Consider the following 13,783-nt stretch of genomic DNA (forward strand, 5'->3'; position numbering starts at 1 on the left):
CAACCAGGCCTTCCCTGGGTTGCCGTCTTAACGCAGGCCTGGCTGTGCCCTCGGCAGGGGTCTCGGTCAACATCTGGTAACCCAAACTCGGGGCCATGGAACCGGGCCGAGGGGTACGGGCTCGCGTCTCGAGAGCCGCAGAGCCGCGTCCCGGGTGCCGAGTCCCAGGAATGTGGGAGGGCTGGGCGGAGAGGGCGGGCAAGGCGGGGGAGCTTCCTCTGCCCGCCGGAGGGGAGCCGCCCGGGAGCGCGCGGGGAGCGCCGCTGCCCCCTCCCAGCCGCCCGGCCGGCCCGGCGGGGGCGGGGGCTGCAGCGGGAGGGCGGCGATGGGCCGCGGTGCTCGGCAGCCGGTCGGCCGGCCGGGGTGGGAGGAAGCGATGAATATTCAGAGGGGGAGGGGGAGGGAGGGGGCTGAGCGCTCGCCGAGGCTCCCTGCAGCCCCATCCGCATGACGCGCGGAGGAGGCAGCCGGAGCCGCCGGAGCCGGGATCAGGGCGCTGAGCGCGGGGGGTGGGCGCCGCTCGCTCCGCCCTGCGAAGCCCCTGCGCGCCCAGGGACGCGTCCACCCCGCTGCAGCCCCGCCAGGCTCCGCCGTGTGGCCGCTGCCGCCGCCGCTGCTGCCATGTCCCCGGGGAAGCCCGGGGCGGGCGGAGCGGGGACGAGGCGGACCGGCTGGAGGAGGAGGAGGCGGAGGCGGCGGCTGGAGGCGGCGACTAGGGCGCCGGGGCTCGGAAGCACGGCGGGGCCCGACTCGCGCGTCCCGGGCACGTTCCAGGGCGCGCGGGGAATGAAGCAGGCGGCGCGGGAGGCGCGGCCGCCTCCGCGCTCGCCCCGGCTCCGCTGGGCGCTGCCGCCGCTGCTGCTGCTGTTGCGCCTGGGCCAGGTGAGATGGGTGGGCCCGTGGGGGGGCGCGAGGAGAGTGGGGGCGGGACTGGCAGCCCCTGCACCTGCCCGGGTGCGCCCTGCCTGCGGGGATCGGGGGAGGTGGCGGGGGGTCCGCGTCCTCGGGGCCCCCCGCTGCTGGAGGCCGGCCTCGCGCGCCGGCGACCGAGCCGTTTCCCCGGCTGCCGCGTACGCGAGGGAGGGTGGTGGGCTTCGGGGTCCCGGGTGCCCGGAGCCTCCCCGTGGCCGGCCCCGCGCGGGCTGCAGGCCGTCTCTGGCCCGGCCCTGACCCGAGCTGGTCACATCTGGCCGGCGCGGGCCCGGCTCGCCAGCCCGAGGCGGCCGGAGGGGGCGTGTTTGTGGAGGGCTCCCGACGCGGAGCCGGGCGGGCCTGGCCGAGCCGCAGCCGACCTCCGACCCGGCCTGCGGGGGCCCGAGGGGCCGGGCCGAAGGGCAGCGGCGGCGGCCGCGGGGAGCCGGGGCAGGGTCGGGCGCCGGGCGGCGGGCAGTGGGAGAGGCGCGGGGCCTCCGGGCAGAGGGCGCTGCTTCTGGGGAAAGTTCCCAGCCTGGGGAGAAGGTGGCCACTCGCAGGCGTGCCTCCGGGCGACGGTCCTCTTCCCGGAGAAGCTGTTTGCTTCCCTGGATGCTTAATTCGTGCTTTGTGGGCGCCGGCTGCCCCCCACCCCCCGCCCTGTTTTCTAGCTTCGCTTTTCAGATAATGCTGTGCCTGCCGTTTTGGTGACGATCTTTCTGAAAGCGCCGTTTCCCCTTCACGGTGTTCCCACGGGGTGAGGCCGGGCAGCTGGGAGATGTCCCCATTTCACAGATAGGGAACTGGAAGTGAAAAAGCAGAATCACCCAGCCCTGCGGCGGGAGCTGAGCCAGCGGGTTCGTCCTCACAGCTTTCTAGGAGACTGCTAGGGTCTTGAACTCGCAGTGGAAAGGGCCCTGATGATACCCTTGTTGTGCATTTTGTAAAGGAAAAACCTTGCTTCTTTTATACAGACAGCGGCTCTGAGGACATGATGTTTGAAAACCTGGGAAGTGAGTTACTGGCTGGGTATGGAACCTGGCTTCAGGGAAAACTGGTTTTTTTTTTTTTTTTTTTTCCAGGTCCCTTCCTTTCTCTTTCTTTTAAATTGAAATGTAGTTCATTTACAATATTGTATTAGTTTCAGGTGTACAGCAAAGTGATTCGGGTATACATATATATGTATATATCTATATATATACTTTCGATTCTTTTCCATTGTAGGTTATTACAAGGGAAAACTTTCAAGCACAAATAAAAAGATTGTCTGAGAGCAGAGACGTCAGCCTTGGGGCAGCAATGCAGCCCAGCAGGCAGGACAAGAAGGCAGCCGGGGCCTGGGGGCTGCGACAACACTCAGAACCCAAAGGACACTCTGGTTGCTAGTGTCCCCTCATAGTTTTCCTCGGCAGGCTTTGAACAGGCTGTCCTGAAGGCCTGGAAGGCTCTGTGACCTCCTGCACAGAATATTGGATTAGGTGTCAGAAGACCAGCTCCAGGGCCGGGTGCAGGTTGGACTTGCTCTTCCGTCTCCTCCATCCTCAGTTAATAGCTTTTGTAGCATGGGACCACCTGCCCCATAGCGTGGTTTGAGGGACTTTCACTGGCCAGTGTCTGAAAGAGCTTTGTAAACATTAAAGTGTGTCCAGGGCTTCCCTGGTGGCGCAGTGGTTCAGAGTCCGCCTGCTGATGCAGGGGACACGGGTTCGTGCCCGGTCTGGGGAGATCCCACATGCCGCGGAGCGGCTGGGCCCGTGAGCCATGGCCGCTGAGCCTGCGCCTCCGGAGCCTGTGCTCCGCAACGGGAGAGGCCACAACAGTGAGAGAGGCCCGCGTACCAGAAAAAAAAAAAAAAAAAAAAAGTGTGTCCAGATGGGGTTAACATTAAGGTACAGTGTGTATGGACTGTCTTCTCCCTGACCCTGTAAGGAAATTCATGGAGAATAGTATATGAGATTAAAAAAAATTGCCTCATATTGAAGATCTTTTGTACCAAAGTTAATACTAAAGAAATACTTCATTTATTTTTAGTTTACTTTGGTACATATATATTTTATTATATTATTTATGGTTTTGCTTGGGCCCTGATGGTTGCTAGCTGTGCTTTGAATCAGCGAAACGTTTCTTGGGTAAATTTATTTCTTGCCCAATCCTTCCTTGTGTTTCAATAGCATCTTGCCACGCTACACTTGTCCCCTATTCAGGTATTTCCTTCCTCTCTAATTTGTCCTGTAGAAACTCAAGAGGGCTCTTTATTTCTCATTTTTGGATACATTATAAAATAGGAAGTCTGAAAGGCTCTCTGAAAAAGCATCTTCAAAATCCACATTTGACGGTCTATTTTGATATTGGGTATTTCAGGGATTCAGCGCGTTTTTGAGCTGGACCAGACTTCAAGATAGCTCAAAGTCCTTTTTCTTTGTTCCTTTGCTTGTTTCTTTTCTTTTTCTTTTTTCTTTTTTTTTTGATAAGGCTATTGAGGCCCAGGGAAGACAGTGATTGGGCTGAGGTCACCTGGCAAGACAGTAGAGGAGCTGGGACTGGAACCTGTGTCACTTGCCCGTGCCTCAGATTTTCATGATGCTGTTTTTTGGGCCATGTTTTCTCTTTGTTCTTAATTTTACAATAGGCACAGCCCTGCCTCACTGTGTACTCCTGAAACTGTGGGTGTAAATTGAGTTTTTCAAAGTCGAATCATATTTGAGATTGAAAGTCATATTTGAGATTTCTGAAGCTTGTACCATACATATAGGAAATGTGGGTGAAGTTATCCGACTGCCTCCCTAACACTTGGTTGGTTTTGTAAGGCTTGGATGGTGTGTGTTTTTAAATGGAATCAACTGTAGCAGCTTAAAAAATGGCCAAGTTGTAGAAAAGATGAAGCTCTGTTTGGGCATTAATGATAATGGGTACGGAAGCAAGGAAGCTGAGGTGCTGGAAGACTTAATGCTTAGTAGGGCTGGAAAAGCAATTTTTTAACCTGGCTTCTCATCCCCCTTCTCCAAGACAGGAAGGATGGCCAGAGATGATTCCAACATGAGGACTTTGCTGGGTGCGGTGACTTCACCCATTCTTGTAGCATTTTTGCCCAGTAATTTTGGTTTGTGTGTATGTTTTAGGCAATGTGACAAAGCAGTTTTTTCCCCTTGCCTCCTTCTTTGGAGAAAAGCAGTCCTGACAGATTCTTTATAAAATCAGCTTGATAGTGGGCTGCTTTAGAATGAAAAACAAACAAACAAACTGGTGAGTGATAGCTGTTTTGTTGGTCTTATAGTGTTTTGGATTTGCTTTTCCTTTGTTTTCTTGTTTCCTGGTGAATAATAGCTGTTTGTGTTTATTGTCTACTGTAGCTAATCCTTAAGCCCTCTTACCTACCTGTTTCATCCAGGGTACAAAAAATTATTTTGACTCCCCTTGAACTTGCTTGTTAAAATTCTCATAGGGGTGACTTTAAATATTTTTGTTTTGCTTCAGAACAACAACGGAAAAACCAAACGATTATGTTTTGTTTGCAGACAGTTTAAGAAAACAGAGCAAATTGGTTTATGGTTAGACTGTGACTTTGAGCCGACTTCAAGTTTAGCCACACGGTGAAGATAACCACAGAACACCCAAGGTTTCCTAAGCAGAGAGAATCCTGGCTCCTGAGCGAGCAATTTCGGTCAGCAAAGAGGTTATTTAGCTCCTAAAAGTAATCTTTGCTTGGGGTTGAGGCCCAGGTAGAGTTGCTGAATGACTGTAGGCCTGGGTTTAGCCAGCACTTCATCAGCAGTTACTTACTTAGTTCATTCACTGCTTGGCCAAGAGAATTTTTTAGAGTGTAGGGTAAGAGGCAATTTTCCCTTCGAATAGAATGCTGCTGACAACATTAATTAATAGGTAACTTTATATGTGGCAGGCACTAAGGGTTTTAATGCATTATCTCATTTGACCATTGCAGAAATAACTGAAAGGTAGGTGCTATTCATGGTCCCATTTTATTTTATTTTATTTTATTTATTTTATTTTTTTCTTTTTTAATTTTATTTTATTTTAAGTTATTTTATTTTATTTATTTTATTTTTTTCTTTTTTAATTTTGGCCACACCACGTGGCTTGTAGGATCTTACTTCCCTGACCAGGGATCGAACCTGGGCCCCAGCAGTGAAAGCACTGAGTCCTAACCACTGGACCTCCAGGGAATTCCCTGATCCCGTTTTATTTGGGAGAAAACTGAGGTTCAGAACTTACCAAAGATTCATAACTAGTACATGGCAGAGGTGGGTTTGCCATCTCTGCCGCTCCAGTTTACTGTCCTGTGCTGGAAGAATTGATGTGTTTTACAAAAGTCTTCAGTGTGCAGCTAACAGAGGAGGTGACACAGATGAGCCTATCTATGAAACAGAAAGAGACTCACAGACATATAGAGCAGACTTGTGGTTGCCAAGGGTGGGTGGTAGGGGAGTGATGGATTGGGAGTTCGGGGTTAGCAGATGCAAACTATTATATACAGAATGGATAAACAGCAAGGTCCTACTGTATAGCACAGAGAACTATATTCAATATCCTGTGATAAACCATCATGGAAAAGAATTTTAAAAAGAATGTATATATAGGTATAAATGAATCATTTTGCTGTACAGCAGAAATTAACACAACATTGTAAATCGACTATATTTCAATAAAAAAAGGAGGGGGAAATAAAAAGAGAGGAGGTGACTGACCTGTGGTGAAGGACAGGCTTGTGGGGCCTGAACCCTGATGGGACAGGGAGTCATTTTGGGTTTTCTGCATTCTAAACCCTGTAGAATCTACTCCATTTGTAACACAGACAGCCCAGGAACCCCCTTTCCTGCTCATGTTTCTTTGGGAGCCTGAGTATGTGAGGCAGGCCTGCTTTAGTGGAGACAGAATGGGATCTGGGATGGAAAGACCTGGGTTTAGGTCCTCGCTCAGCCAGTTAGTAGCTGCCTAGACTTGGGCAAGACACTTAACCTCTGTGACTCCTCATTTCCTTATCTGGAAAATGGGACTAATACTTCCTGCTTCACTGGGTGGCGGAGAGGATCAAGTCAGATGGAAGAGGAACTGCTCTGTAAATTCCGAGTCTCCCGGTGCTAGTTGTGGCTGCTGCTGTTATCTGCGGAGGGGAGGTGGGGCTTCAAGTCATTAATTCATGTAACAAATATTTATTAAGCGTCTCCCACACAGTGGTGCGGAATAACCCTGGTGGTGTGCAAAATGAACTTGGCTCACAAAACATTTTAGAACAATGTTAATAATTATTTATTTTAGGGGAGCGTTAGTAAAAAAGTTATAAGTGAGATGTCAAACCCATGAGGGTCATGGTAAATAAATTTGTTTAAACTTAATAAAAAGTTAAGCTAAAGAAAAATATTGAGTACGGAATTATGGAAAGATGTTGTGGTTACGGCACACTTGTAAATGTGATAAATTGCTTAAATTGGGGATGTGCTGGATGTGGGACAGGCACTGAATGGAGGTCCTGGTGATGAGCAAGAGAAGCAGGTGGCCTCGTGACTCTTACAGGCTGTGGGGCTGACATCATTCTGATCACCCCCGGCTAACCAGTCACAGGTGTGATACAGGCTGTGCATGTGACGTCTTTGCTGCCCCTCCAGAGAAAGGGTTGGCACTGGATTTGCCAGGGAAGGAGTGGTCATGAGAGGGGCAGAGAGTGTCTTAAGTGGAGATCCCTGGAAGCTGCAGGTCTCTCAGACCAGAGAAGTCCACAGCAATTTTGTCACCTCCCCGTATGGCTTTCCAGTGGCTTTTCTGGTGACCTCGTGGAAAACGGGAGCTGTAGGAAATTTGTTATTACTTCCTTATCAGTGATAGGATTCCTTAATAGTCATCCTATTGTCTCAGAATTTCCACGGCATGTAAATGCCTGGGTGATGGGTGGTGGCAATGAGACAGCAGATGGGAGGCACTTTGAAAGCGAAGTAGTGTCAGTTCCCACAGAAGGTCTAATTTTAAACATGCAAATAATTTTCAGTTCCACTTTTCCTTCTTCCTGTTAGAGGGAAGCTGTCCCCTGTTGCCATTTCTGAGGCTTGAGCAGACAATGTCATTATTATGCCACAAACTATCTCCTTCTCCAGGGCAGGGATGGGGTGGTGTTTTTCTGAGTGCCTGTGCTGGTCACAATCCAATGCTGTTTCATGGCTTCTGAGCAAAGAAGTGAGTGAATATTAAAACTCAGCACCAATATGGGTCCAACACAGTGGTTCTTAATCTTTCAGGGGAGGGAGAGGTTTAAGACCCTTACAAGGTAAGGGTAAGCGAAGAATCCTTTCCCTAAAAGAAATGCACACATTTACAATTCAGTATCCAATTTCAGGGGTTTCACAGACTCCTTAAAATAGACCATGAAGCCCAGGTTAAAAACCCTCCAATCTAAAACTGTAACATTTAGAAAAGTATCAGTCCTCTTCAAAGAGATAACCCTGTGGGTAACCTTGGTTTCCTCCCAGGAAAAAAAAGTTTCTATGTAATGTATACAAGTATCTGTGTTGAGCTTTTTAAAAAGTTACATTAAAGGAAACATTATATATACATTGTTTTCTACTTAGGCTTTTAATTTTTTAATACTTAGTTATCTTGGAGATTATTTCATATCTGTGCCCATAGTTTTAACTCATTCCTTTAAATGACTGCCTAATCTGATGTGTGACTTTCCCATAGTTTATTTCACCATTCTCCTGTCAATGGACAGTTAAGTTGTTTTTAGACACTCTGACCCCCTTTTTAGGAATCATGCTTCAGAGAGTGTCTTTGATACATATTTCTTGTAACCTTCACAAGAATTTCCATAGGGTAAATTTCTAATTTTAGGATGGCTGGGTTAGAGGGTACATGCATTTAAAAATTTGATGGCTGTTAAATTTTCCCCAGTTTGTACCTGCATGCATAGGCTTGGAGAGTGTCTGTTTCTCCATACTCTCAGCTGAATTGAGGATTGTTAAATTTGTAAATGTGTGCCAGCCTGAGAGGTAAAAAATTGTATCCTGTTACTTTTAGTTATAGCTTCAATTTTGAGCATTTTTTTCTTGTTTTGGGCTATTTGCATTAATTCCTTCTTTTTTTTGGTGGGGCGGGGGTTAACTCCCTGTTCATTAAAAAAAAAAAAAAGATTGTCTTTTTGTTATCAATTTGTACAAGCGCTTTGGAAACTGAGGAAGTTAGTCCTTTGTCTCTAATTTGTGTTTCAATTACATATATTTTCCAATTATTTTAGATGCAGCCCTTGTCCTTAGGAACTCAGAGATAAATAAGACCCCTGGGTGATGAAGAGGGTATAGATCTGAGAGCCAGCCTGCCAAGTTGGAATCCTAGCTCCACCATCTAACTAGCTGTGTGCTTTGGGCAGGTGCCTTAACCTTTCTGATCCTTGGCGTTCGCATTTCTAAAATGCTAATAATAGCAGTGGTACCTTTCACACAGGGTAGTTGGATAAGTTAAATGGGATCACATTATATTAAAGTTCCTTGTAAATAGATATAGAAATTTAAGAACATTACTTCATTTTTTCAAGAATTAGGTTTTTAAAGTTAGGGCAAAAGGCCATAATTATGAATTGTAAACATTGTGTTACAAAAAATTTTAAATTGGATTTAAGAGATTAAATCCACAATGGATGGTATACATACATACATATATATATGTGTTTATATATATATTAAAATGTATAATGTGAAGTAGTGTAGGCTTCTCGGCTAGCATAATTTAAATTATATTTCTCTTTTGACAAGTTAATATAACTGAATTAATATAGGTCAGATGAACACAAGATATGACTGAAGAATGGCCAGTGTGGTCTTTGCCCCCAAAGAGCACAGGAATATTGACCATGTCCTTTAAAGCAACAGGGTCCTCCTTGAGTGTCTCTCTTTCTCTTGTGACCTGGCCAGCTCTGGCTGTGGCCACCTCCTATCTCTGGGGACATTTTCTGTAGGACCAAGAGGACTTATTTTATGCCACCAACTGAAAGTTTAAAGACATAATCCTTGACTCTAATTGCAGGAGATGGGAAGTTGAGGGAGTCTGTGTGGACCATGTCACCCTGTTTCCATGGCAGCGAGGTGATGCTGCATTTCCTGCTACTGGCTGAGGGGCTACCACGTTTTCATGTCCTTGTGTCATGGCGATTATTCCTTCCCCACTAAGCATGGACCACACTTGTGGTCTTGTTTTGCCAAGACACTGGCATACTTTACTACTTACAAAAATGAGAATATTAATTTTACCTTATAGTTTGCAAGGCCTTCAACATATATGAACTCGTTCAGTTCTCATAACATCCCTGTGAGTCTGTCTTTGTTATTCCCATTTAAGGTGTGGCTCAGACTATCTCTCAGTGTCTTGTCCAGTCCATTTCAGGTGCCATCTGTCTTTTGCACAATAATAATGTACATTCATTGTGTAGCCCAGTTTTTAACATCAGTCAAATTTAGAATTAGCTTTCAAGAGGCAAATGGGGCAGTTGAGTCCCCTAGTTTGGTTCATACATAATTATTAGGTTGAACCATTTGAAATTACTGTTTTTGGTCCTTTGATACCGGTAGTTGTATATGAGTCTACCTAATATGTCCCAGAAAATGTTCTTTTAAAGTGTGGTTTAGAAAACCAAATCATAGACTTGCATGTTGTAAAGCAGTATATTTAAAACCATGGGTCATAAAATCAGTTTAGTGATTTTAATAGATAGAATATATATTCTATCTATTAAAAAATGATAGAAGAGAAAATATTGGCATCTACTGTATGTAGGAAGGGTAAGTATTCCTTTATGAAACTTGTTTCAGTTATATATATGTGTGTGTGTGTGTGTGTGAATGTACTGAATTGCATATAAATTGAATTAATCATGGCTTCAATCATTGCCCAAAACCCTGGAAGCCATTATTATAGGGAATGGAGTGATGGAAGGTGTGGGGTGGGGGTGGGCATGCAGGTGGTTTCTGTTTCCAGGGACGGTGGAAAACTAGTATAAAGTCCCCAAATGTGCATCATCAGTGCCCCCATATATGACTGAAAACCATTATGCAGTGGCTGGTCCAGGAAGGCCCTTAGGAGGAGAGGGTGTTGACTGGCAGCTGAGGAGGCCTGACTTTAAGTAGTTGCCCTTCTGGATAATTCAGGGGGACCACCCCAGTGGGACAAGCTATTGGCCGTGCTCTGCGTTCTTTGGTAAATGGGTTTGTTAGGGAGCTAACAGTTGTGGACCACACGTCCAGTGTGTGGTCTACTTTGAGTGAGAACTTAGGACATCTCAGGGGAGCTGAGGCTCTGAGGGCTTCACCCATCTGGTGGACAGTGGAGGACTGAGACTCACGGCCTAGATGTTTTTTGTTGTTGTTGTTGTTTTTTTACCTCCAGGCCATGCTGCCCTCATTCCACTCATGGTGATCTGCACTGGACTCATGCGGATCCCTGTCTGGGGGCTGTTAGTGCAGTTGACTGGAGGATCCTGATCCAGAGATTGATTTGATTCCCCTATGAGTCAGTTCTGTTTTTTTCTTTTTTTTAAATATAAAAAATTTGAAAATACAGATACATAAAAAAGAAAGCAGGGACTTCCCTGGTGGCGCAGCAGTTAAGAATCTGCCTGCCAATGCAGGGGACACGGGTTCGAGCCCTGCTCGGGGAAGATCCCACATGCCGCGGAGCAACTAAGCCCGAGCGCCACAACTACTGAGCCTGCGCTCTAGAGCCCACGGACCACAACTACTGAGCCCACGTGCCACAACTTCTGAAGCCCGCGCGCCTAGAGCCCGTGCTCTGCAACAAGAGAAGCCACCGCAGTGAGAAACCCGCGCACCACAACAGAGTAGCCCCACTTGCCTCAACTAGAGAAAGCCCACGCGCAGCAAGGAAGACCCAATGCAGCCAAAAGTAAATAAATAAAGATAAAATAAAAAAAAAAAGAAAGCAAAATTATCTGTAATCTCCACTTTCCTGAAATTAATTCCTGGTACCATTTTGTGACGGGTGATCTTTGTCTTTTTTTATGCTTGTTCTATCTATCTCTTTCTCCTAAAATAGGATTCCTTCCTACACATGCTTTGTAATTTATATTTTTCATTTTTTTTTTTTATTGGGTTAGATGCTGGTACCCCAGGAGGTCACAGCATAAACATGAGGCTTCTTCCTGGAGGGTCACTGTTACTCAGTAGAAAGTCTTTTGAAAAACATTTTTATTTCTTTAAACAAACAAACAAACATGGTTGCATCTAGAAAAATTTCAGCAAATACAGGAGACAACAAACAAATCTGTACCCTGCAGACCCTCTGGGGGTGTGAGTTCACTCTCCTCTGCTCTTCTCAGGGGCATTTTGTAAAGTAGTGATAATATGTTACAAACATTTTTCCCTTGAGAGTAAATATTCTTCCCTTCTCTGACTTTCAGCTGTTGCATCCCATTGCATTATATGGAGGTGCCTTAATTTATCTCATTCATCCTGTTGTCTGGTTTGTTTCCAAAACTTTTTGCTGTAATAAAGACTATTCAGATGACTTTGTGATTAAATCTCTGAACACATCTCTGAGGATTGCCTTAGGATAAGTGAAGATGATAAAAATAGTAGCTACCATAGGTTGAATAGTTATTATGAATTGCTCTCAGCCCTTTGTATGTATTAACTCGTGTAATCCTATGTTGTAGGTACAGGGAAGGAAACCGAGGCCAAAGACCTATAATCTGGTCCATGGCCACACACTGTGCCGGCACCTCAACCAGCTAGTTGTGGGCTTCCTTGGGGACACGGGGAGATCTGGGAGGATTGCCTACATGGGCCAGGGTGTGTGTGAGTCTCCTGGAAGGACAGCAGGCTTGAGGGCCATTCTCACAGGTGGGAGGGTCATCTTCCTGTGGGATGGGAGGCACATTGATACTTGCTGCTCAAGTGCCGTGACATGGCAGGAATGAAATGCTTCCCCAAACCACAGAAGATAAGAGGGATTTTGCCGTGGATTTTAGGTCCTGGAGCCATAAGTGTAAGGGCTGCCTGAAACTTTGGGGCCTTGGCCCAGGTCAAATGAATGAAATAATGGCATCATGTTGGGGTCTTGGCTTTCCTGTTGTGAATGAATTTGGATTTCATAGAGCTTGAAATTGGGCATGGATGACATGCCTTTAGGGTGTCCCATAAGAAGAGAAGCATGGAAAAGGGCATGGGCTTTGGTGTCAGCAGAAGCATGGACCCAGGCCTATGTTCTTCTCTACAGCCATGCCTTGGAACTTGTTACATCATCTGGAAAATGGGTAATAATTGCTGGGCCACGTGTTATTAGGGTTAAATGAGGGAAGGTGTGAGGCACCCAGTCGGGATTGTGGCTTAAGTGTTCGCTCCCAGCTCACCCATATTAACACAGTGCCTCCTGACTCTGGGGCTGCAGCTGCCACGTGCCCAAGGTTGAGCAGACTTGCTGTGCAGGTGTTCAAACAACTTCTGCCTTAGTGCCCAGGAGCATTGTTGTCTAGAGTGGTCCCCAGATCCTACCGTGTGAAGAGAAATTTTAAGGGTGCAGGACAGGAGCTCTTATTTAAGATGACATGTTGGCGCATCTGAAGATGTGGGCCTATATTCACTTTGAACCATAACGATCTCTAAAAGACAATAATGTTAATTAAGCTAGAGCAGGAGATCATGAGAGAGAGAGAACATACAACCAGCCATAAGCCAGCCTTAACTGGAGGAGAGTAGTGGTCCTGTTTGTCTTTTCTCCTTGTGGTGAGGCCGTCCTGATCCGTCACATCCTTGCTTCGGGCAGAAAATACTTAACAAGCACTAATCCCTTCTTTTAGATCTAGTACTCTCCAGCCTAGCCTGTCTTTCTTTCTTTTTCTTTTTTTTTTTTGAGATTATTGCAGGCTTTATAGAAAACTGCCCAGGGGAGATCCAGATTTCCAGGGTGGGGTGGGAAGGCAGGCCTCAAGGCAATGCGTTGAAGGAGGGTGACTTCCTGTGTGCAGAGGCAGCACAGGCCAGCCATTCTGCCTGACCCGCGGTGGGGCGGGGGGAGTCAGGGAGAGGCGGCCCCCTTCCACTCACCAGTTGTGCTTTGGGATCATGGAGAAGGCAGGGCACTGAGGCTCTGACCCTGGACAGGAGGGCTTGTCCCTTCCTCTTCCAGAAGGATATGGGGGGCAGGGGTGGAGAGGTGGCGGCGAGGAATCTCCAAGGGAGAAGCGTCACATAGGTGGGAAGGAGCATGTGGCCAGCAGCTCCCAGCCCTTCAGAGCCCCTCCCGCTCCCCGCTCTGTGGCACAATGGGTCAGGTGACCCTGGTGGTGAGGCCAGACCATCTACTTTGCACCCCCAGGACTCCCTCCTCCACGATCTCCCATGGGGATCTGCTAGTATGGTTGGGGGGTGCTTCGCATCTGCGCCTGTTTTGCAGGGCTAGAGAGCTCATCCTAAGAGGAAAGGGGGCTGGGCATATCCCAGGGATGGATTCCTCACTGGACCCTGACCCAGTGAGTGGAAGTGTGGGTACTGAGTGCAAGCGACGGATGTAGGAGGAATTGAGAGCCTAAGACCTGGGCAGGGGGATGAAACTCAGATCGGGGTGAAGAGCTGAGAGTTTGAGATTGGGGACAAGGACTGAGTATTAGGGTATCAGAGCCACAAGTGGGAAAGGCTGAGGATCAGCTCCGCACTAAGGCTATGAAGGGGTGCGCCTGTGCCTGGGATGGGAGAGAGAGAGAAGAGCTGAACCCCAAGCCTGGGCCAAGGAAGGGAGGGGCCTGAGCTAGAGCTGGGGTGATGGGTGGTATGAAATACATCCTCAGATTGGGGGAGGGTGCTCAACCCTCAGACTTCCGGGATGTAGGTCTCTATACAGGATGGAGAGTGAAGAGCTTCGA

The 13,783-nt window shown here is 47.6% G+C and overlaps 1 protein-coding gene across 1 annotated transcript in view; it reads left to right on the plus strand.

The window, feature by feature from the left end:
* Positions 1 to 447: 447 nt before the first annotated feature.
* PTPRJ (protein tyrosine phosphatase receptor type J) overlaps positions 448 to 13,783 on the plus strand; it is a gene marked incomplete at its 5' end in the record, with an annotated part of 170,871 nt that continues 157,535 nt past the window's right edge. Inside the window, one exon of the mRNA XM_082845514.1 lies at positions 448 to 882. Coding sequence (XP_082701640.1) covers positions 448 to 882 — 435 coding nt within the window. The remainder of the gene's footprint in view (positions 883 to 13,783) is intronic.

Source organism: Leucopleurus acutus (assembly GCF_964270905.1).
Source record: "Leucopleurus acutus genome assembly, chromosome: 8".
Classification (NCBI taxonomy): Eukaryota; Metazoa; Chordata; class Mammalia; order Artiodactyla; family Delphinidae; genus Leucopleurus; species Leucopleurus acutus.